General features: G+C 42.4%; 1 protein-coding gene across 1 annotated transcript in view; it reads right to left on the bottom strand.

The window, feature by feature from the left end:
* The window catches only part of GRIA3 (glutamate ionotropic receptor AMPA type subunit 3), a 202,113-nt gene that overhangs the window by 72,382 nt on the left and 104,275 nt on the right, over positions 1-25,456 (bottom strand). The window contains exons 6-9 of the mRNA XM_074201644.1: positions 21,649-21,753; positions 20,448-20,555; positions 17,915-18,121; positions 9,550-9,926 (exon numbers count right to left, since the gene is read on the bottom strand). Of these exons, the coding sequence (XP_074057745.1) occupies positions 9,550-9,926; positions 17,915-18,121; positions 20,448-20,555; positions 21,649-21,753 (797 nt within the window). The remainder of the gene's footprint in view (positions 1-9,549; positions 9,927-17,914; positions 18,122-20,447; positions 20,556-21,648; positions 21,754-25,456) is intronic.

The raw sequence follows: 25,456 nt of genomic DNA, 5'->3' as shown, positions 1-25,456 counted from the left end.
ACTTATTGTCTGACCCAAAGCAACTTAACCTCTTAACCTTTCTGAACCTCAGTTTCCTCATCTGTAAAATATGAGCATAACACTTGATGAACTTTGGGCTCTAGATCTTGGATTTTATATGTGACCTTGTACAAGTAAGTCACTTCCCTTCCTAGGGTCTCTGTTTCTTTCCAGGCAAAATGAAGGCTAAGTACTAGATGCCTAACACCTCTTCAGATTTCTCTCTGATCTTTTAAGGAAAAATTGTGGCAGGAGAAAAGAAAAAAGCAACATCCTTCCTCACAACAAGAAGAATAGAAACATATGAATGAAATTGTTGTCCATTGGTGGAGAGCCCAGGGAAGAAATTTAACAGTACTAAAAGTTCAGTTAGGTCTACCCTTTCCATTTCAAGAGTAGTTATATATGGAGAAAGAGACTGGAAGATGATATATATTTCTTTTTCTTGAAATAAATGATTGGTGGGACTTAGTATCTCTGACACAGGTCATCACAGAGAATAAGATCTCCTAACAAGGCTGAAAACCCAATTCTGGACAGTCTCTGGCTTCCTTTCCAATTCAATTCTTTGTGTTGCTACAGGGGCCGAAAGCTTTGCAGTTTCCAAACCAAGCCATAGTTAATAGGCAGTTCTCCCTTAGTATAAACTAAGAGAACTTCTACATAAAGCATTTGAGTAGTGCCATTCTCCAAATCTCCTCCATTGACCTGCCCTGGCATATGACTGAAGGTCTATCATGAGAGTGCTTTCTTTGAGTTGTCAAAACTCAATGTTCCCTGCAAAATGTGGACTATAGAACCAGATTGATGTGGAACATGGGTTTGTGAAACCTAGAGAAGATCTGGAGGTGGGGAGGGGCATGATACATATCTTCAAGTAAGTGAAAGGCTGCCGGGGGGGGGGGGGGGGAGAGAAACAATTATCAGTGGAAAACAGGGAAGTCACTTGCCCACAAAAAATGTATAGGAAGAGCATGAATTATAATAAAGTTCAAAAATGGCTTGTGGGGAGGATATAAAGAACTTTGGAGGTCCTAGGTTTGAATAGCGCCTTTTCTACTTACTACATTTGGCAGATCTCTTTCCTATTCTGGGTCTTAGTTTCCCCAATCTGTAAAATGAGGGGGCTTGACTAGGTGATTTCTAAGGTCCCTTAGCTCAGAGGTCTTAAACACATGGTAAGTGGATGGATGTGGTCCACAATAATCCCAAGAGAGGCCTGAACCAGATTAAAATGTAATTGGGAACTATTTAAAAAAGTTAAAAATGCAATAAAACATAAATAATAATACATTTTAAAAGTAAGTCAATATGCAGTCTACAGGGAAATCTATGGGTATCTCCTCTCCCTCCTCCCAGACATTTTGGATTTGGGGGTTTTGTCTTCCTCTATTAGATTGTAAGCTCCTTGGGGCAAGAAGTGTCTTTCCTTATTATATTTGTATCTCTAACTGGCACCATAGTATATAGAAGGTAGGAGACTGATTTTAGAATCAGGGAAGACCTGGGTTCAAGTCCTTCTTCTATGTGAACTTGGCCAAACTAGTTAACCCCTCAAGGTCTTGGATGGCTTGAAACGACTCTAACTTGAAGATGAATTGCCAGCAACTCCTTATACCGATGAAATCACAAGACTACACCTCCTCCAGAAATGGGAGAGAGACCCACGGTAGATAAAAAGGTTTGAAAGGATTTGGATTTGTACCCATGAAAGCAGTGCCCATGTTGGATGGACAGAGATCCAGCTTAGTACTGACTCATGGTTACAAAGCCCACTCTATTTTTCAAGGTCTCTATTCCCTCAGCTTTAGCTTTGTTTTCTGGCTATACAAAATGGATTATTTATTTAATTCTTTCCTGAACACAAACACTTCAAGTCCCTCCAACATGAAAAGCCACTTTCCTAACAGGTTTTTGCCAACTAATAATTATTCTCTCTCAGGGTTGCAGTGGGAGAACGTTTCCCTTGCAGGAAAGAAAAACATCTGGATGAGTCAGAGATGAATGTTACACTTCTGGACACCAAAAATACACGGAATGTTTCTTTTATAAAGCTGGACCTTCTATAAGCTGTTTCTCCTTTTTTGGGGGGAGGGGGGAAAGATGTGTGCATTTAATTAGTTCCTGACTGATCTGGATGACTTTGGAAACAATTATTAGTATATAAGGGATTAATCCCTGTAAGTAGCTTCGCTTTGTTAATCAGCAAGAAAATATCTCTCCTTTGTGGCTCTAAGAGGAGAGAAATAGGAATGGCAAGTGATTTCTGGAAGATGCCATTTTCTTATTCACACTGAAATTTCACTTAAAGGTACAGGAGGGTCAAAGTCACCCTGAGAATGGAAAGGGGCCTTTTCTTTCCTTGGGATGGATAGGGGAGTGAGATTGTCATTGGGAGGAATGGGCTTTGATAGTCTCAGGGGAGGACATATTTGGGAAGCCTTCAGGGGTTACAATGAGACCCAGAATGATGAACATTCTGTCCCTGGGAGCCAGGGCACAAACTTGTAGGTGGTTCCACATGGATTAGAAAGGAAGATATGGCATACAGCATGAATGTATTGGTGCCAAGGTACTCCCAAACCAGGGTTATGTATGCTTCTCTGAACCAGCTCCACAGCTGATTCAGACATGATTGATCCAAATGACCAAGTAAACATAGAAATCCATTGGAAAATGGTCACCAAAGTGGACATGAATGGCTATGTCAACTTTGCTACTGAATTTGGCAATTATGAGAACAATTTTTTTCTGCATTTCTTTGCATATGGGGGTACAGACATACCAAAACCACAGCAATCATTGCCAGTCTCTGATTACAAATTCCTTGCTAAATTGGGCTTCTGTATAGAGAGACCAAAAAAATCTAGTCCACTGGAAAATGGTCACTAAGGTGTCACAAATGCCTAAATCTACTAGGCAACTGATTTTGGCCATCATGTTAATAATGCTTCTCATTAGAATCTATATTAGATTTAGAAGTTGTAGTTTCCACATCCCCCCTCTACCCAAGTAACTCTGGCAAGGATTTCTTTTTGACATTCTCACTTTGTACTTGTGAAGGAGTATGTGTTCCTCGGAAGAAGAGGTGGGGGTTGGGAGTTCAACTCCTATGAGAGGAATGTGCTGCATGCTAAGTTACTTTCATCACCGCAAATGATTATGACCACGTCTCAAATGGCAGTCATAGCTAGACAAAGCGACACTGATGGGTGAGCTCTGTCACTTTTGACAAAGGCTCTATTAAAAGCAGACAAAACTACAGAGTTGTGCTAAAAGGCCTGTCACCTTTCAAAATGTCACTTCCCCCCTTTGACTAAATTGGCACATTACTTAATGTTCATTTCAGACTAAGTTTTTGCACAGGAGAAGGATCTTAAGGTTACTATAATGAAACAGCTTCCCAACACTGGCTCTTCCTAAACCTCTGATGGGGCATTCTAATCAGTGAATCATACTTGGGAGGATTGAGGTAGCAGGAAGCTAAAACAAATTAGAAGTAAGAGAAAGGCAAGGCAGCCAAACCAAAAATTCTGGAAGATTGAGCCAATAACAAACATTGTGCTTGGTATCTGTTGAGCGCAAGACATTACAATTTCCAAATTAATCACAGAATGCATTTTATAACCTCTGAAAGAGTGTTAAAAGTGAGGGATGGGCCTTTAACCTTCCTCCCATAAGAAAATATATAAATCTCCATCTTGCTAACAAAGAAGAGCTCCAGTTATAAATCCATTTCTCTTTTACATAGACTCTTGATGATTCAATTTTTTAAAAATCTCCTTTCCCCCCAAAATATATACCATTTTCACACTGCTCACTGTTCTATGGCTTTGACCAATTGAGCAGAGGATAAATACCAAAATAAACACCCCAAGTCCCAAACATGCAGAATCAATCATCAGCTCTTACGGCTCTCTCTGATGGGAATAAGGAACTGTGTCCCCGAGATGGAAAATGTTGGCTTTTAGCCACAGACCTCGTGAAATAGTTGTAATAAAAATGTTACTATTACATCATCTATTTATTGCCCTGGCTCCTCTAAAGTGAATTTGCAGCAGGAAGAGGAGGTGCTGGTTGTATATCAGAAGACGAAAGGGATGTTGCTTAAGGTGAGAAAAAAGAAAGAAGCCCTCCCCTCCCATCCCTACTGTCTTTATTGTTCTGCATATATTCTCTGTTTTTAAGAGGTTCATTAATCTATGTGTCACCAGAGTGGATTCCCCCCTTGCCCATCTCCTTACCTAGAGGGAGAAGAATGGCTTTGGAACAAGGAGGAGGTTACTGCTCTCAGGAAGTCAGTGTTACATGATTTGAGCTCCATCTCACCTTTCTGAGTCTAGGGGACAGCGAAGACCTGGCTTGGACCCTTTTGATCCCCAGTTAGCCAACCCTTGGCTAAGCCTGCAGCAGCTCTACATACAACCAGCAGGGGGAGCACTTCCCATGCAGTGGGGGACAACAGGCTGGCTTCCTTCCAGACTGCTCCTACTGCAGAGGCTCTGTCTGTCTGGGCCAGTCTGTCTGCTTGTCAAACTCCTTCAAAGACTTCCCTTCTGGGGACGAAGACAAAGCTGGCCTTCTGGCAGGGCTGGGAACGTAGCTAAGGGCTGGGGAGGCCAATCACAACATTAGGAAGGCCGTAGGAGGGAGGGAGAGAGGATGAACGGCTGGAACCTTGAGAATAATGCTCAGTCGTCCGGTTGCTAAGATATAAGTGATGGAAATGCTTTATATTTGGAAGGCGAAAGGGTGGAATGATGTTTTCAGATGTCCAATTTTTACTAGCATTAGACTGTGGCTAAGCCCATGCTCACAAACTGGTCTGGGAATAAAAGCAGGTGATTTCAACGAGGACCAAGTTATAGGATGACTGAATTAAATTTAAAGCTGGAACAATAGCCAAATGAGGCCTAGAAAGGGGAAGGAGAGGAGGCTCATGGGATCACAGGCTGGCTGAGGATTCAAAGAAAGGCAAAAGGCAGCTTTGGCCCTCAAGAAGCTCACAATCTGGGGGGCAGCTAGGTGGCGCATGGATAGAGCATTGGCCCTAGAGTCAGGAGGACCTAAGTTCAAATCTGGCCTCAGACACTTAATTACCTAGCTACGTGACCTTGGACAAGTCATTTAACCCCATTGCCTTTCAAAAAACCAAAAAAAAAAAAGCTCACAATCTAATGGAACTGGAAGGCACAATAGAAGTTATGTAATCTAATAACTTCATTTGCCAGAAGGGAAAGCTGAGACTGAGAAAGGATAAGGGGCTCATGAGATCATAAAGATTGTCAGAGCTGGAAGGGGCCTTAGGGATCATTGAAGCTAATATTTTCATTTAACAGAAGGGGAAACTGAGGCCCAGCACATTTGAATTCCATCTCTTTTTTGATGCCCCGTGATTGGCTGGTATGTGTAGAAGCAGGCTCAGTGTTTGGGTAAGGGTTACCCTTTTGATATTTACCTCTCTCTGCAGTTTGATATAGAGCAAACTCATTCACTGTGTTCAGTCAAGGGAGTTAAAAGTGTCAAACTTAACATTTGCTCAAATTCTCCAGGCCCTCAGGACACTGTCAATAGCGGGGTCTGGCTAACATGGAATGGTGCCCACAGCTCTCCTTGTGATGGTCCAGTGCTTGTTTCCTGGCCCATTAATTTGGGGGGGACCCATGGACGATCGCATTTGAAATGCTCTCAGGACTTATGTTTGTTAACAGTCCCGGCCAAGGCACAGGCTCATTAGAGATTGGGAAACCAGAACATAAACACTGGGCATTAACTAGAGGAGAGACACAAAGCAAAACTAAGTGAAGGCAGCATTTGGGTACAGTGCAACTCAGAACCTGGAAAGAAAGGAAGGAAGCCCCTCTGGGGCCTGTGGAGATGCCACTCTCAGCCAAGCTCTGCCCTGCACGGAAGAACTTGGTGAAGTCCCTTCTCCTCTTTAGTCCTCAGTTTCTTCCTCTGTCAAATGCAGAGTTGAGGTAGAATACTTCTAAGCGCCCCCCAGCTCTAACACTCTTTTTAAAAAAGTTCTTTCCCAGCTTTGTAATTTTTATTCTTTGATCTTGCCCCACTCTGAGATTCTTTGCTCTAAACTCTCTCTCAAGTCTGAGATTCTCTTTTCTAAGGTCTCTCAGGTCTCTGCCATTCTCTTTTCCAAAGACCCTCCCAGTTCTCACATCCAGCAGTCTATATTCTAAGGCAGAGGTGTCAAACTCATGGTCTGAAGGGGAAAACTCCCTAATGCTACCTGAATCAGATTAAAATGTCATTGAAAAATATTTCGTTTGTTTTGTTTTTGCAAGTGACTTGCCCAAGGTCACCCAGCTAGGTAATTATTAAATGTCTGAGGCTGGATTTGAACTCAGGTCCTCCTGACTCCAGGGCTACTGCTAGCCACCTTGAAAACATCTAACAAAATAAATAAAAATACAATTCAACATAGATGATATTAATTTTTAGTTTTTTTCAGTCAAGATGCAGACCACAGGAATCCATTTTTTATTTAAGTTAGACACCTTTGGTCTAAGTTCTGTTTTCTCTATGTTCTAAGGTATTTTCCCTGTTATATTCTAGGGTTTTATGTTCCATATCCTAAGGTTCCTTTCAGTTCTTTGGGAGATAATGTTTTATAATTCCTTAATTTATCATTGCTGGATAAAGCTTGGGGAAAGTTAATTGCACATGCACAAATCTGAACTGTCTGGAGTTTGTTTCAAATTTAAACCAAATCAAGACATCCGTTGTCTAAGGGCCTTGAGAGGCCAATGGGTTACATATACCTGATGCCGGGGCAGAAAGGCTAGACTGAGTCAAGAGAACTGAGCTCAGTTTCCAGCTCTGACTGTTACTAGTTGTTTGACCCTGTACCTCCTTTTGCTTCTCAGTGCCTTGGATTTCCCCATCTATAAAATGGATCTGATAATATTCCTCCTAGAGTTGTTGGGAGGAAAAGCTCATTGGAAACCTCTAAATGCTGAACATGTGAGCACTTACTTCTCAATGGGAAGGATGCTATGATAGTAGGTGTCCTGGGAGGGTGGGAAGCACATTGGATCTCCAGTCACAGGAACTGGGTTCAAAGTTTACCTCTGATTGTTGCTACCTCTGTGACCATGGGCAAGTTACTTAACTTCCTTTGACCTCAATTTCCTTAACTTTAAAAGGAGGGGGGTTGGAGTCAGCCTCTAAAGTCTCTTTTACTTCGAAACCTGTGACTTTGCCAGCCTGCAAAGGGGCTGGACGGATGCCTTTTGAGGCCTCTTCCAATTCTCTATCATCCCAAGACCTGGGGTATATACAAATGTATGACATAACAAAAACAAAAAACCAAATAGTGAAATTTAGACACTGAGGCTACTTGCATTGCAGACACCAGTGTCGCAGAGAATGAAATGCTATTTGAAATCCAAGGACGCTCTCTTTTGATGGGAGAAAACCAGAGAGGGTGGGTGTGTTCTGTTCCTGGAAAGGATCACATGCTTGGTAGAAAACATAGGGCTTCTAAAGACAATAATTATATCCTCTCAAGAAGAAAATGGCTGCTTGCTCACAATCACCCCTGGTGGCTTGGTCTTTGCCATGGGGATAATAACCTGCTCTATTTCTCTGCGACTGAAGTTCACCCCATAAATATTGCTACCAAACTTTCCCAACCTGCCTGGCTTGCCAGTAACAGGTCACTAGCCTACTTTAAAGTTAATATTTCTTAAAGTGATTTGGGGAAATTCACTTAAAACAAATGACTCTTTGAAATAGTCCTATGTAAAGTAGGCGCAACCATGGTGGTGAGATCATCAATCCAGTTTGGAGAGCTTTATTTATGCAAAGCTATTAAAACCGTCAATTTTAATGAGTGTACACTACCGTCTCACCACAGATTTCCTGGCCATGTTCCAATAGCCTTTGTTAGTGGTCATTCAGGAGCTCCACTTCCTTGATTAACAATAGACAGATAGACACATGCAAGAAGTTTTTAAAAATTTGCCCTACCAATGAGGCCCAGGTGAAAGTCATAGAACACCATGACTTGAGTGCTAAAGAGATGAGGAATGACTCATATTGGAGAGGGAAATGTGGTGGGATGGAGAGCTGTGGCTAGCTAGGACATGTCAAATTCAAGCCCCATTGGCTATGATTTTCAAAAAATAGTAGGCAGTAGGGGACTTGATAAGTCAATTGGGTTATTGCAAATGACCTTGGCCATGGTAACTCGCTGTGTGTTGTCCAAATTGGAAGACCTTGTTCCTTTTGCAGTCTTGATAGACTTGAGGCTTAGCTGGTATCTATGTCATGGCCGAGTCCAAACTCTGATCGATGTCTGGTCATTGATAAAGTGGATTATGATCAATTTTGTGCCCTCTCTACCCCTATTATAGCTTATCACAAAATGAGATTAGTTTCATGAACTGCATGTGTGAGAATGAGACTGAAAATTCAGCTTGCATGCAAGCATAATGAATACTTGATTACTCTAAGAGTTCTTAATACTTTCCTTCCTGGACTATTGAGATACCTAATATTCTACTAGCATGAGTACTTCATAATGTTTGGTTGAGGAGAATTTCCTTAGGTTAAGGAATTATCTCCAGGAGTCCCTTGTCAAAGAATCAGGATTGTGGAAGGCTAACTCATTGAGGCTTCCACTATTATAAGGACCTTAGTGACACTAGTTTGGTTATCAACTGGACTAGTTAGTTAGCTAAAGAGGAATGGAAAGAGTCAGGTGAGTATTGATGGGGGAAAAGATAGAAGGAAGGTCTTTCTGGGGAATTCTCTCTCTCTTTTTTTTTTTTGCAAGGCAGTGGGGTTATGTGGCTTGCCCAAGGCCACTCAGCTAGGTAATTATTTAGTGTCTGAGGCTGGCTTTGAACTCAGGGACTCCTGACTCCAGGGCCAGTGCTCTATCCACTGTGCCACCTAGCCGCCCTTGGGGAATTCTCAAGGGATGATAATGACAATAGAGGGCAGCTCTGATTGCCCAGAGGCCACTGGGTAACTGAGAGACAGAGGATACATATGGGGAAATGAGCAGGTACTGAAGACAAGCTTCACCACCTTTTTATACTTGTCTAGAGTTAGAAGCCTATTAAACAATCCAGAGGCTCTTAGATATTCCAAATTCATTATGTGGATCAGGTTGGTTCAGGAGGAAACCTTGATTGTTTTATTTAAACTTTGATAAGCGACTACTTGGTTAATATTGACTTTAGCTAGAGTTTATATATTAGCTGTAACATGCATCAATATCCAAAATATGTTCATGTTGTGACATCATGTACTTGATGACATCCCTTTGAGAACAAAGGACAGAAACATGCACATAGATATGGCAGAAATGCAGTCACACAACTTGCTTGAAGAATGCTAACAAGCTACACGGTCTGATGATCCTTTGCCTTGGATGGAGTAGTAAATGAAAGGAATATGTAGTCCAGATGCTTGTGAGCACAGCACCACACACGCGCACGCACACACACACACACACACACACACACACACACACACCCACAAAAGGCAAGAAGGGGTGATGAGAATAATATGGAAACAAACCTTGGAGAAATATCACATCCTTGTTGCATAAAGGCACCCAGGGAAAACCAGAGGCTATTAAATATTCCAAATTCATTAGGTGGATCAGGAGGGCTCTGGGGGTCCCGGGGTTCTTCATTATTATCTTCCAAGTGCCATTCATAAGGACTGAATCTGCTGACCAGGAAAAGAACGACACTGACTCCAATGTAGGCAAAGACGATGCACATCCAGATCTCATAGGCCAAGGGGTCCAGGAAAGAGAATACTCCTGGCTTTGATTTCTGAGGCTTTTTAATCATGATGGAGATGCCCAGACTCATGAAGGGCTTGGAAAAGTCTATCACTTCTTCACGAACCAGTGTTATAGTCAGGGGGGCGACAGCTATATCTGCTCTCTGAAAAAAAAAATCAAGAAAACAAATGATTTAGAGACATTTCCATTAGTCACATGCCATTCAAAAGAGGCAGTTTGGTATAGTGAAAAGAGATGATGACGTGACATCAGTTAGAATTCTTGGCTTGAAATTCCCTGATTTATTAAGTGTAGGCCCTTTAGTGGGCCATTTTCCATTTCCGATTTCTCTGCTATAAAACGAACAATTAGAACTGGAAGATCTCAAAAGGCCCTTCCAACTCAGATGTTCTATGGTTCTCCCTTTGGGCAGTTATTAATGTAGTGACTCAGAGAACTCTTCGAGTATTGTCTGGTAGGCAATAAACTCTTGAACCATTGTGGATGGATTCATGAGTTTGTGCCTTGGCTCTCCAGCTCGATCATAAGCACCTTGAAGACAGGGACTGAATCTTTGCATATGTCCTTCCTCCTTTCCCTTCTCCCTCCCCAGTAGCAGTCGAAAGAGCTCTATCTGCGCATTGTACATGTTCAGTAGGTGCTTGGGGGTTAATTGATTTTATAAGCTTGGGGATAAAAAAGGGAAATGTCAAGTGAGAACAATAGAAGACTAAATGCAAAATTTTATACTTGCAACTCAGGAAGACCTGGGTTTGAATCTTGCTTCTGACAATACCTGTGACCTTGGGCAAGTCCCTTTTCCCCCTCCCCCTTGCCCTGCGTATCAGGACTCAGTTTCCTTTTCTATAAAATGAAAGGATTGGACTAGAGAGCCTCTAAGGTCCCTTCCAGCTCTTTTGTAATGTTAGCATCTGGATTGACATCATAGGCTATGTCAAACTTATTGTATCGACTTGTTTGGGGTAACATGCTTTAATCTGTGACCTATTCGTATATGTGAAAGAATGAACTTCAAGGATCCCTAACATCCTCAGTGTGTGTGTGTGTGGATATGGCCTTGACTGATGGCCTCTTCCATAGGTTCAGAGAGGGCTTCATGAATTGCTTTGCACGTCTCCCCCCAGAGTCATTCCCTAGTGGACAAGTCTTTGGCTGGCACCTCTCAGTGTTCAGTGAGACTAATCCTTAAGTCTATTGTTAGCTAGTATGTGGAAGCTTTGCCCTCTTGGTACGTTCTCCCAGAGCTTGCACCCTGCTGGAACCGGGTCCAGCCCGTGCAAGACTACAAGGTCATTTCAATGACAGAATGAAGTTTTAGAAAATGAGTTCATTATTTATTAGGACATTTGATAGCATGGGGCAAAAAATAAATCATACAATGTCAGAGTTGAAAGGACCAAGATAGTTCAATTTCTCATTTGACAGAGGAGGAACCTGAAGCTTAGGGATGTGAAAGGTCTTGTCCAGAGCCCACAAAGCTGGTAACTGAAGTAAGATTGAAATCAGTGTCTTCCTTAGTTGAAGCCTGTCATTCTATCTGCTGTTTCCAGTAGCCCTTTGGACACAGTTTCAGGGAAGCTCCTAGCCCCATGAACTTAAGTGGGAAAAAATGGTATTGCTATTTTTCACTAGCCTTTGGGTCCTTTTCTAATCCTATGGGGTTTGTTTTTTTTGCTGTTAAAAACACTATTCTGAAAAGGGGTCCCTGGTCCTTCTGCCAAAGGGGTCCAGGACCTAGGAAAGGTGAAGAAACCCTGGGCTAGGCAGACTAAAACAAAGCAAGGCCTGCCATCACACAGGACTTCATTCAAACATCTTGAGACCATGCCAAGGTTGGGGGTGTGTGCCACAATTCTTTCCAATTCAATGAGTAATTGCTTGTTCAGCACAGCTCACTCCTTTAGAGGGTGACCCTGGACAAGTCATTCCCCTTTGGACCCTTTGTTTCCTTATCTGAAAAATGGGGATAATGATTCTTACACCATCTCTCTCCTCTGGTTGCTTTGATCCTTCATAATCCTTAAAGGGCTTTATGTTTAGTCTCTGGGCTCTGGCCATACATCCCCCCTCTCTTTCAAAGGCCTCCATTCAAGTGAAACGAGGAAGGGGGTGGAGTGTCTAGACCACGGGGAAAAAGAACCCTTTTCATGCCATTGGACCTGAATATTGGCAAGGGTCAACTTGGCTCCAGCCTCATTCTGTTACTTGGTTATGAACTGCTATTGCAGGCCATACTTAGGAATAGCAGGGCTCTTGTAAGAACCTGAAATGGTTCTCTGAAGTCCACTGGATCAAATCCCGAGTCCCCAGTTTGTTATGCCTGCCAGCCCCATCCTAACCTTCTCTGCTGTCTGACCTCTTCTCTCATTTCCCTCAATCTAGGTCAGAGGGTTCATGGTTATGGAATCACAGAATTAGAGCTAGAAGAGATTTCAGAGGCCCTTCATTTTACAGATAGGGAAACTGAGATTCAGGAGGAAAAGGGACTTGCCCAAGATCACTCAGGTAGTATGTAATATATGAATAAGATTTTAGGCTTGGTGAGGGATATTACAGATCATATAGTCCATTCCTCTTTATTTTATAAAGGGGGAAACTGAGGCCACCTCTCTATCCATTGTTCCATTATTTTAATCCCATTTTACAGTTAAAGAAACACACCCTCTGAGAGCCATACATGAGTCTTGTCTGCAGTTTCTGCCTGCCAATCAAAGAGAAGTCCATTGGGACTTCTAAGTACCCCCTAAAAACATCCTGGCCTGCACTTCTCAAGAAATCTCAGAAGAATGACTAGAAGAAAGATTTCTTCCCCTCAGGCACTGGGGTTCTCTCCTCCATTTGGCATTTATTTCCATCTGCTTTTTTTTCCAGTGGAGCTGCTTCTTTTTTTTTTAAAGGCAGGGCAGGACTTTCTCTAAATGTGCTATCTTCCTAATGAAGAAGTACATTAAACTTGCTGTCAATTAAGCCTCACTGATGTGGAAAGTAGCCCTGGCCCAGAGAGAGGTGAAGCCTTCCAACTGAGCCTTGAAAAGCACCCGAAAGAAGTGTGGCAAAGTTGGATAAAGGGAGACGAGCCCCAAAAGGTGAGCCTAAAGCAGCTTAGCCAACAGGCAGGAGGAAAGCCACCGGGTAATCCTTGAGGGCAGTCAGGGAGGTAAGAGGACTAAGTTACTTCCCCCCCCCACCCCTTCTCCCCATTTATCTGAACTGAAGGGGGTAAATAGAGGCTAGGCAGAAAACAGCTCTCACCTCTTTCCTTGGGGGACCCCAGAGAAGTTACAAAAGATCTGGGGCTGTCACCAGGCCTGGGGCCAGGGGCAACTGAGCTGTGGGAAGGGAGATTTTGAGGGGAGGTATGGAGTAGAAGTTCATGGGAGTGGAAGAGAAGAGAACACTGACTTGAGAATCAGATGAGCTCGGTTATTGCCATTTATTACCTTGGCTGGGCTTCCTTAAGCCTCAGTTTCCCCATCTGTAAGGTGAGGGCAATGGACTAAGTGACTTCTGAAGCCCCTTCCAGTTCTACAGCCCTCAACACAGTGCTTTGCACATAGTAAGCACTTAACAAATATCTTTTTCATTCATTCATTGTTTCATTCGCTCATATTACTTGCCTCACTAGAGTGCTATGATGAAATTCTGTAATGAGCCTTAAAGTGGTAGGACATAAAGAAATGGGAATTGCTGCTTCCTGGCGAGAAAGCTTAACCACAGGAAATGACAATTTCTCCTTCTTCCACCAGATTCCACGAATGGCCACTCCAACCCTGATTCCAGCTTCCCAAAGAACACAATTTCCTACAGATTTAGGCATTTTGCCTTCTGGTCCCAAACACTGACTTGATCTGTCATAGTTGATGTTGAGAGGAGGGGGAAGGTTCTGGATAATCAAAGATTTCCATCATTCTTTACAGATGTCAGATAACAACTCTTATGCCACTATGCCAGAAGTTAAGTGGCTTGCCCAAGGCCACACAGCCAGATAATTATTAAGTGTCTGAGGCCGGATTTGAACTCAGGTCCTCCTGACTCCAGGGCTGGTACTCTATCCACTGTGCCACCTAGCCACCCCAGTACATTCATTTTACACCTTAAGAAGTGGAGGTTGGGTAAGGGGAATGACTTACCCAAGGTTACACATAGGATAATAGGTCTAAAGTTTGAAGAGACTTCAGAGACCACTTAGATTAAGTCCTTAGAAAAGGAAACTGAGTCCCAGAAAGGGGATGGGACTTGCCTCAAGTCTCATGGATAATAAGTATCCAAGTCAGCAAACATTAAATCACAAAAAATTAGTAAGTCAAATTGGAGATATTAAGTGACAAATCTGTATCATAATTTAAATAAATTAAATATATGTGACAAGAAAACTGAGTAGATCATAGTTTCTTCTTTCTTCAGAACTTAAGGTAGTCCCGATAAACCTGTTATTCTTGTACTGTGGATGTCAAGAATATCACTTTACTGGGAATTCTGACTAATAATAACATGTTTCTATAGTATTTTATGTTTATCAAATACCTACTATGTGCAAGATACACTTCTTAGGGCCAGGAAGACAAAAAAGAGCAAAGAAAATGGCCTTATATTCTACTTTCCAAAGCCACTGTGAGCATCTCAATGGTTTTGTCAGGAAAGGGAGGGAGGGCAGAAGTCAGCTCCTACCTTCTCCCTTCTTTCCCTGCTAGGTAAGCTGAGCTAACCTGCTATAGCATGAAGAATTCTAAACCAGAGTTTCCAGTCCCCACTGCCACTGACTCACTTGTGTAAGCATGAGTGAGGAATTTTATATTCTCTGTGCCTCAGTTTCCCCCTTTGTTAAATAAAGAGACTTGACTACATGACCTTTGAGGTTTCTGCCAACATGAAGTCTTTGAACCTTGTTATTCTCCTGGGAACATGCATGGCATGGAATGCCAGGGAAACTGGTGGTCCAGAAGGGCTGGTTTCAGGGCCTATGTGGTGGTGGTGGCAGATGCCTAAGAGTCAACTCGCAACACAAACTGCTGAAAGCAGGTGGCCTTTTCTAAGGCCATAATGTTCTGAAGAGTTTACATAATGGGGCCCGTTGGGTGGTGTTGACGTTTGTTTTTTAAAAATAGCTCCTGAGTGCCCCAAATATCAACCTTGACTGTAATTTCTTTGGAAAAGAAGAAACCATTTTGGAAGGAAAATTCAATCCCCTTGGAATCACTCCTTCTCACTACTTCACTAGCACAGACCATGAGCCCTCTTTAAAAGCTTTCTTTGAGTCTGTACTTCATCACTGGTGTCCTTGGGACACCATTAACAAGTTAGTTCGTCTGCCATAGTCTGACCCTTCTCTGGGGAATTCAAAGATTTGGGTTCAGGTTCAACCTCTAACATATCTTGGCTATGTGACCATGAGCAAGTCACTCATCATATGGAACAGATGGTGCAGTCAAGCTGAAGGCAAGGCTCTTGGCCAACCCCCAAATGGGATTTCTGATGTTGGGCACTATACACGTTGCCCCTGCTGTACTGGGCTTCCTGGCTCCAAGGCTGCCTCAATTTTCTGAAACTCACATCCTGCCTGCATCTGAGTCTTCACTATTAGATTTGCCCCCGCCTTCTCCTGCCTCCTTGTAGACTGTTCCCTAGGGCACAACCTGGTTCTACTCAGAGAACTATAGAACTGAGAATCTGGACAGAACCTTAGAGATGACCCAGTCCTATTAGGCTCAAATGTCTAGAGCTGAAAGAGACCTCAGAGACCCTCTAGTACAACGCTTTCATTTTACAGAGGAAAGTGAGGCCCAGGGAGGGGAAAGGACTTGTCTAAGGTCATATATTGGGATACAAGACCATGAATTTAGATGGAAAGGGATCAGAGGTTATCTAGTCCCCTATCTTCATTTTACAAATGAGAAAATGAGGCCCAGGGAGTTTAAATGACTTGCCTGAAGTCATACAGAAAATATACGTAAGAGATAGGATTTAAGTTTCTGACACCAGACCCAGGGCTCTTTCTACTGTCCATTGAGTCCAATACCCTCACTTTTGGATGGTGAGTTAAGACCCTGAGGACAGGCACATACAGGAGTGTTTTAGATTTTGAGGTCTAGTCTCCAGCACAGTGTTCTGTAGAAAATATTGCCAAAGTCCTAACCATACAGTAGAGAGCCAGGAATCCTTGTCCTGTAAGGTCTTCACCTCAGGTTGTCTCAGTGTTTCCAAAGGCTCATCCGGGGTGCTCAGCTGTGCCTACCTCATCTCTTACTCAGGCTACAAGTAAGTAGCACTTCATTGGCAGGTGGCCCCTGTGGGGGTGGGGCAGGACAGGACACGACACAGAAGCCTCCCAAAATCCAACGGTGTTGTGCTCATCTCAGCAAGGTGACTACTTCCCTCCCACATGTTCTCTCTTCCTCTCTCTATTCTGGAAATTATACCAGTGGGGGTGCCCTACCTGTCTAATTCTCAAGTAATTTGCCTGCTAGTAGAACTCAGAGGCTTAAGAGTGAATGTGCACATCATCCACCCTCTTGCTTGTGTTTCTCTTGGTCTCCCCACCATCTCTCCCACTGCCTTTGACAGAAAGATGGTCCTAAAAACAGCTTAGAGTGAAGGTGGGAGGGAACATTTGACTTTTGAGGATGTGTGACACAGGGGGAAATCCATCAAACTTGGCATCATTAAACCCAGGTACCAATCCTGGGTTTTCTACTTACTGTGTGACCTTGATCAAGTCACTCAAGCTCATTGGACTTGTTTCCTCCTCTGTGAAATTAGAGGTTTGGAGTAGCCAAAACACTCAGATGTCTTCCAGTTCCACATTAAGCATAGATCCCATGACTCCACCTTCTCTAAGAGCTCTTATGCTATATGAGGCCAGAGTTTTATGGCCAATGGCTTCAATCACTTGGGGTCTGTTAGCTTGTTAACAAGTTAGTTAGTCTGCCATAGTCTGAACTTTCTCTGGGGAATTCAGAGATTTGGGTTCAGGTTCAACCTCTAACATATCTTGGCTATGTGACCATGAGCAAGTCACTTAACCTTTCAGGGACCCAGGGCACTTTCCAAGATTATTATTGACTCAGAGAATCCTTCCTGGCAAGAAAAATCCAGTGAGTGCATCATGAAGAGAATCCACTAAGGGCCAGATGGATGCTCCAAAAGTGTCAGAAAGGCCTGGCTATGGGCAGGTTTTGGAGGAGGGAGAAAGCAGGTGAACCATTCCCCCCACCAAACAAATGTGCTAGAGCCTGGTCAGTCTGGACATCCTGCCATCTGCCCTGTTGCTCCATACCCAGCCCTCTAGAGACTCTGCCTATTTTCTAACTTGCTCTGGGAGTAATCAACAAATCCATATTAGTATGGTTACTGGAGAGGACTTGAGTCTTGTCTCAATGGTTCCACTTGCCTAGGCCAAGACTCCCTCTCCAACAATTCTTAGATATATTCTTCTCCCTCACCCACTGAATGAAAACCTCTTGTGGGTCTGTATTTTCCCCTTTTGTCTCTGGATCCCTAGCACCTAACACAGTCCCCAACACATAAATGTTTGTTGATTGATTGAAAGGTGAAATCATAGGATCACAAATACTGTAGGTGTAGTGACAAAAGGGACCTTAAACGTCATCCAATCTAACCCACAGCCTTTATAGATGAGGCCCAGACAGATTTAATGATTTGCTTAAAGTCACACAGGTAATGATGTCAATGGGATTTCAGCTTGGGCCCTCCCATTAATGCTTTTGATTTTCCAGCTGAACTGGCATTCTTGTTCCCCAACATTTCATTTCTGGCCTCTGTGTCTTTATGCAGGCTATATCCCCTACTCCTGGGATAATTTTCTTTAGAATACCTAACTTTCTTCAAGGCTATAGTAGTGAGATCCACCCCTCCACTTGCATTTTCGTTACTTGGTATACATCTTCCAATTCCATGCATCCTTATCCATGTATACGTGTTCCTTTTCCCCTCTCCTCCAAGTTAAAAAATAAATTCCTCAAGGGTAGGAACTGTTTTATCTGTATCGTTAACCCTTGTATATTTATTAAGGGGCATTACATACTTTCACAATGGCCTATTAATTGAATTGAATTGATTGATTGATTGATTGAAATGAAAAGGAAGGGTTAAGAAAGTCGAATGGAAACTTACCCCATAGACAAGCTCCCCAACCATGCCATTCCATATTTTTGTCTCAGGATCCCTTGCACCGTATTTTCCGTCTCCAACAATGGACAGCTTGTATTTGATCCTCACGTGCTTGGCTATTTCATAGGCTAAGTCAACGCAATAGCCTTCATAGCGCTCGTTACCTTCCAGTTGTTCATGATTCTTCTTGTACATTACATAGGGAGATTCCTTGGGGATCAAAATGAGAAGTTAATTCAAGCGAATGATCCTAAGAGAGAGAAGCACCTGACTTAGAAGGATGGGCTTCCTTAGTTTATTGCTGAGAAGCTTTAGTGCTCAGCGGGCTGTCATTAGATTGAATCTTTAGGCAAAAGTCCCTTAAACTATGATTCACAGGACTGGACTGTTATTCTAGGCACTCAGCAGCTGCTCTGTGAAAGCTTAAAACTCCATAGAGGAGGTTTCTACGTGTGGAATCCTGGAGCTGGACCAACTGTCCACATGTATAGCCCTCAGTCATGCAGAGGCTAATGGTCCTTGATGGCTCAGGGATTTGTAGGGGCAAGGAAAAAAATGGACTTTCTGAGGTGGAAGAAGAAAGTCGGTTGGTACTCACTAATCCATGCTATCTGAGGAGAAAGTCAGCTGGAACTGGCAGAAAGTCTGGATTATAGGATCATTTGGAAGAAAATAAAATTCTAATGAATCTTGAATGCTCCTACTTACTAGACATCATCATCAAAAAAAAAAAAAAGGTTTGTGAACAAAAGTCCTTAGACCTGCTTTAAGAAATAATCAAAGGACGATTTGATGACTTCTGGTTTGTTTGCAAATGGACAGTTTAGAATTTCCTTCCAAACAGTCCAAAGTAAAACTCTCCCCCAGTTCTAGTCCTCTGCACTTGTCCCCAAGAATGTCCCCCAAATCGTCATCGTGGAGGCTAAATGAATGAGTTTGGCCTGAATTCTGTAATCTGCCTCAAGCTCCATGAAAGCAATTTGTCTTCTGCTCCCTACAAATGGACCGAATGGATTTTCAGAAAGCCCTTGTGGAATCCTTTTAGAGCAGACATTGAATGAATAATCATACTTGACCCGTGGGAAGTGTTTTTTAAAGGCTTTCATGTTGTTTTTAACCCTGAGAGAGTTTTTCTCCCCATTCAACAGAGGGTAAACCATGAGGACGGGGCCTGATTAGGTGACTTTTCTAGGAGCTTTCCTCTAAGACCAGGCTGCTTCTCGAAAAGACAGGAATATAAGTCAAACTTTAAGGAAAGGCCACAAATAGGTGGTGGTGAGTGGATGAATGGGAGTGGGCAGATGAGATGGATGGAGCCCCCTACTCATTATTTTTGATATTTTAAACACACCAAGAGGCAGGCCAGTATAGTGAGCAGAGAATGAGCCAGGAAGCCCTGAGTTCAAGGAACCCATCTAACTCATACTGGCTGTGTGACTCTTAAAGTCACCTCCCTTCCAGTGCCTCAGACAGCTCTGGATATTTTTGAACAGTGGCTGATATGTACTGGCAGAATGAAAATAATAAAACCATGCCCCAGACCTCACGTAGATTCATCTCAGTGAGTATAAAAGTCATGAAAAGGATCTTAGAGCTAGGGACTGGAGCTGTTTTCATTGGTGCAGGGAATACCCAGGTGAGGAAATTTCCTCCACCAATGCAGGGACACAGAATCAGTGTGTGAAAAAGATATTATCAAATAAACATAGGACTAGCAGAGAATATGGGCAACATGACTGAAGGGATGAAGTCTGAAAGACCCAAATTCTAATTTCTAATCTTTAATGTCTTTCAGTCATGTGACTATGGGCAAATCCTTTAGTCTCTGTGAGCCTCAATTTCTTTATCTGTAAAATGGCCTTACCCTCAGAGTTGTTAGGAGACTCAGATGAGATATTACTAATAAGGACTTTGTAAAACTTAAGTGCCATAGGAATGTTATCATCATTGTTATTGAGACATGGAGGGGGTGGCTAGGTGGCATTGGGGTGGCTCAGAGGTGCAGTGGATAGAGCACTGGCCCTGGAGTCAGGAGTACCTGAGTTCAAATCTAGCCTCAAACATTTCATAATTGCCCAGCTGTGTTGCCTTGGGCAAGCCAATTAACCCCATTGCCTTGAAAAAAAACCTAAAAAACAAACAACCAACCAACCAACCAACCAACCAAACAAACAAACAAACAACTAAATAAATAAATAAATAAAAGAAAGATGGGCTAACTCCATTGGTAGTCAAGAAAGCTGCAGGTAGAAGCCCCAGAACCGGAGTGGACCTCTGGTGGAGGACTGATTGGAAGATATAGACAAGAGGAGAATGAGTGGATGTGGCAATAGAGGAAGTCCCCACATGGGTGAGTTCTCTTGTCTGCTGGAGGCTGGTGGATTTGCAATGAGATGCAGTGGGATAGAGTGAGGGGCTGTGGAGCTCTGAGAGCAAGACTTTCTCTTTGACCTTGAACCACTCCACTCTCCTAAACGTTTTCAAATAATGACTTGGTTTCACTAGAAAGAAAAATATCCCCCTCTCAAGAACTTACCAGAATGGTAGTCACCACTATAGTCCTGTTTTCAGAGGACGAACTGTCATTGCTGACTTGTTGATCCAAGAAAGGGACAAACCTTTCATATTCATTCCAATAGCCGGCCTACAAAGAGCAGATGCGTTACTTGCTTACCTCTTTATCACTGTGGAAGTGATGAATGGAATTCCAAGGCTTCAGTAGAGCCATTTAAATAGGAAGAAAATGGATTGAAGAGTTTTATACACAGGATGGATATATATGGATATGTTTGGTCTCTTCCCTCCCTGCCCTCCCCATTCATACACACATACACGTGCAATACACACATTCATACAAACACACACACACACACAACACATACTCAAACACACCCACAAACACATTCATACACACATACACCCGAAAGTGTGGTATCTCCTCATTCTGGGGATTCTCCCACTTTATAATCTTGTGAAATAATTTAACTTGCTGAAGTGTAAAGGTTTTTCTTTTTTTCCTATTCTTCCTATAGCACTCTCATTGAGGAACTGTGAGGAGGCCCAGGGAAGCAAGCAGTGGGCTTCCTGCAGAAATGACATAAGGCAGGGTACTTACTGCTTAATAACCCTGTTGATGTGTTTGCAAGAGGATGCTTAATGTCCACCCCCTGCTCAGTTAAGAAATGTGGTGAGAATTAAGGGGCCTGTCAAAAGAGGGCTAGAGGAAGCCGTTTCATAGGCCCTGCCCAGCTCTGGCATTCTCTGTTCTCTTGGCTCTGGCATTCCATGTTTTAGGTTCTCCTGGATTCCATATTCAATTGGCCCATCCAACTCTGATATTCTATGTCTATTAGTAGTCCTAGAATTCACCTCAATGGAGAGGTACTTCCCTTGGTTCTAAAGTTCTCAAGGGCTCTAATTTCCACTGGAGATTTGGTAAGGATGAAGAGATCCAGAGGCATATTTGGCAATATCGACAGAACATCTATCTTTACATTGGCTTATAGCAGCTTGTGAAAAATTATTTCATAAAATCTATTGCTTTGCTGAGTTTGGGTAGGGATGACCTTAAGGGGAAAATAATTTTCTCTCAAAATATGTGGAGATCTCACTTTGATAATAGAAATAGTCCAATGAATAGAATTGCTCCCCATGGCATTCTATTATGTTTGTCTTTGTGCATCTGAGTGTAAAATGTGGCCCATTTTCTTTGATGACTATATAGTTTGTCTACTTACTTTCCGAGAGCCAGTGACTTTCATTTCGTACACATCAATTGTATAATTTGTACGGCGTCCATAAGTATCAAATTGGATATTTCCAGTCATTCCTTGTACTTGGACCTGAGTGGAGAGAAGGGGAGAAAATAGAGGAATGGAAGGGGAGGGAAGGGGGAGAGGGAAAGACAGAAAGGAAAGAGGAAAAGAGACAGAGAATATTTAAATAGTACAGCATTATTGCCTTTTTTATATAGTGGTATGAAGAGGTCCCTAGGGGTTTGATTAATTCTGTTTTATATGGAGGAAATCCATTTTGAATTCTTTGTTGTTTGGTCTTTTTTTTTCAGGGTATCTAACTCTCAGTGTCCCCATTTGGGATTTTCTTGGTAAAGATACTGTAGTGGTTTGCCATTTCTTTCTCCAGCTCCTTTTACAGATGAGGACCCTGAGGCAAACAGGGTGAAGTGACTTGTCCAGGGTCACAGAGCTAGTGTCACATAGCCAGGGACATATAGAAGATATCTTCCTGATTTCAAGCCCAACTCTCTATCCACTACACTGTTTGAATAATTATACACGGCCTGTGCAGTTGGAATCATCAACTCGTTCTTGGAATTCTCTAGGTGTCATCTTTCCATTGAGGAGTGTTATATACTTTTCTACAATCTCCTAGATAGGAAAAGGAGTTAGCCACCTACATTATATAATTAGATAACAACCTTCCCTGAAGTTCACACTATGAATCTGTATAAGATCCTTTTGAGAACTGTAATTTAAACTAGGCTCAGGTCCAATATGAGTGAGGAGATGATAAAAGAACAACCAGTTGCCCACAGACAATTACCAGGTTCCCACAAACTACATTTCAGGGTTCTGAAAGAGCACACAGTTGTGATTGTTGATCTCTGGAAATCACACCAAATAGAGGACTAGAGTCGGGCAAATGTCCTTGATTTTCAGAAAAAGAGAAGATAGAGGAAACTGAAAGCCATATGACAATGAGATTGACTTCAAACTTGAGTGTATTATTAAAGGAATGCTTAGTACATATCTCAAAAAGGAAGCAATAATTAAATTAAAGAGTCAGAAAGCATTACTTCATCAAGATCAGAGGATACTGGACGAACAGTATTTCCTTTTTGGCCTAGAGTACTAAATTTGCAGAACCAAGATATACATTAAATATAGCTTAACTAGAATTTAGTTAAATGTTTGACCACTTCTCTCTTGCCATTCTTGTGGAAAAGAGTTGGGAATGTTTAGAGCTGGTAGACTGATGGCGTCAAAAATGGCTTCCATTAATAGGCCAATGTCACTTTAGAGTCGTGACTCTTGTCCCATCCAGGTTTTTTTTTTTTTTGGCAAGGCAGTGGGGTTAAGTGGCTTGCCCAGGGCCACACAGCTAGGTAATTATGAAGTGTCTGAGGCTGGATTTGAACTCAGATACTCCTGACTCCAGGGCCGGTGCTCTATCCACTGTACCACCTAGCTGCCCCTCATCCAAGGTTTTCTTTTTATAAAGGACTTGGATGATAGCATAAATGGTATATTTATTAGAGTTGCTGATTAATTGGAGTTGAGAGACATAGCTAATAAGTTGGATGATTGAATTAGGGTTCCCTCACCTCTCAAAAGATCTTAAGAGTCCAGAAAGATTCTCTAGATATAAAATCCTACATGAGGTCTAAAAACATTCAAGCACACAAAGTTTGGAGAGATATTGCTAGACAATAGTAAAGGTGAGCAAAAACAGGAGGTCTTAGTGGGTTTCAAGCTTAATATGAGACAATAGAGTGAAATGGAAGGCCAAAACATTAATGTGAACTTGGACTCCATTAAGAAATGTAGAATGTCCTAAATGAAAATGGTGGCAGATAGTTTTATTATCCTCTACCCTGGACAGATTGCATCTTAGGGAGTAAATGGAAAAGCAGGAATACATCCAGAGGAGGACAACCAGGGCAGTAAGAGGCCTGGAGGAGGATATGACGACTGCTATAAGGCATTGAAAGACTGTTACAAGGAAGAGGGATCAAGTAATTCTTCTTGGTCCCAGAGTGGAGCAGTGGAACAATGAGTATAAGTTTCTGAGAGGCAGATTTTGACTTGATGAGATAGGAAACAGTCCAAAAAAATTGGAGCTGTCCAAAAATGGAATGGGTTGCCTTAGGGGTTAGTAGGGTCTTTTATTTGGGGCAGAGTGGATTGTTGGACAGAACTCGGTTAGACTAGGGAACTCTGAGAATGGGCGATTCTTTGGAATTCTGTTACTTGGGAGGAACAATACATTTCCTTTAGTAGGAATTAACTTTTCTGATGAATGAATGCCTTTTTACCAATTTTCCCTCTAGAGAGAGCAGGGCCTTTTAGAGAAGGGACAAACAACTTCCCTATTGCTCCTATAGTTGTTCTTAGCCCTACGAACTAGCTAGGAGAATAGTGCGGCGTAAAGATGAGTAACCTTGTCGTTAAGAGACTGGGTTCCAGTCCTAGTACTGCCACTATATGACCACAAGCAAATCTCTTACCTGATCTGTATCTCAGTTTCTCAACCCATAAAAAGAAGTGAGTTAACCTGCCACTCTGTGCTCTAAGTGACTCTTACCGAGACAGGTAGAGCAATTTCTTTCCACATTTTTCAAGGTGCACTGGTGTGTTTTGGATGAAAGGTGCTCCATAAAACTAAGCCATTATCATTACCCACTCACATTACTCATTTGGTGTGTAGGAGCTGAGTACTTAGTTTCAAAGAAAAAAGAATCTGTCTCGTTTTCCTAGTATGGAAGGATGAAATATTTTTTTTATCACTTATCAAAAATGACAAGCTGTCAGGCAAGTCAGAAGAAGTAATGGACTTCTGCTGCAGGCAAGAAGATGGATGTCACACATTAGAGAACATTTTGGTAAAGGGAAGAAGGGATTGTTCACCAGTACCTAAGGCATGGTGTGGAATGACTATTTCTGGGAATCTGGATAGCCCTCTTTGAGGAGAAACAAACTCATAGAATTTCTGAGTTTGAATAGCCATCTCATCTCACCCAAATGTGGAAAACAACCCACTCTGTAACATCCTGGAAAAGTAGTCATGGAGTCTTTGCCTAAAGACCTCAAGTGAGAGAAAAACCATGGTACCTATGCATTCCCTTCTTCCTTGGGACAGATCTTATTGGGAGGATGTTTTTCTTGATATCAAGTCTCAGTTTGCCTGAATTTGCATCTCCCACACAATGTCCCCCCCACCTTTCTTCCCTCTGGGGTCATGCAAAACAAAATGAATCATTCCTCCACGAGGCAATTCTTCATGAACTTGAAAGATAGCTCTCATGTCTTCTCTACACTTTCTGTTCTCTAGGTTAAACACTTTCAGCTCCATTACCTTGTGGTTATTGGTTTTTGTTCCTTCACTTAGGCATACAGGAAGTAAGGTAGTGCAGAGTCACTGGAGGGGAAGGTAAATAAAGTCACTGGAAGTTCTGGCTGTAGGGGGAAGGACTCAAGTCTTTTATGTGAAGAGGGTGTCTGGAATGACTGAGGTGTGAAAAGCCACATCAATGTAATCTATCCAGTAGGCTCAGGGAAATGCTATTTGAAGGTGGTCTGGGAATGAAGGAGGAAGAGGGAGCATGTTCTTAGGTCACGCCAATAAACATATAGAAAGACTCTGCTCTGGGCTAGGCACTGTTCAAAACCTCAGTGGACACAAATAAATAATGCCTACCCTCAAGCAACTCCCAGTCTAATGGGGCAGAGAACATGCCAGCAGTTGTGTCCAAACAAGCTCAGTCAAACTGAGACCTGGGAAAGATCTTAGCTCAAAAAGGCCTAG

Source organism: Macrotis lagotis, chromosome X (assembly GCF_037893015.1).
Source record: "Macrotis lagotis isolate mMagLag1 chromosome X, bilby.v1.9.chrom.fasta, whole genome shotgun sequence".
NCBI lineage: Eukaryota > Metazoa > Chordata > Mammalia > Peramelemorphia > Peramelidae > Macrotis > Macrotis lagotis.
The sequence above is the reverse complement of the archived record's forward strand: the minus strand, read 5'-3'. Positions and strand labels throughout refer to the sequence as shown.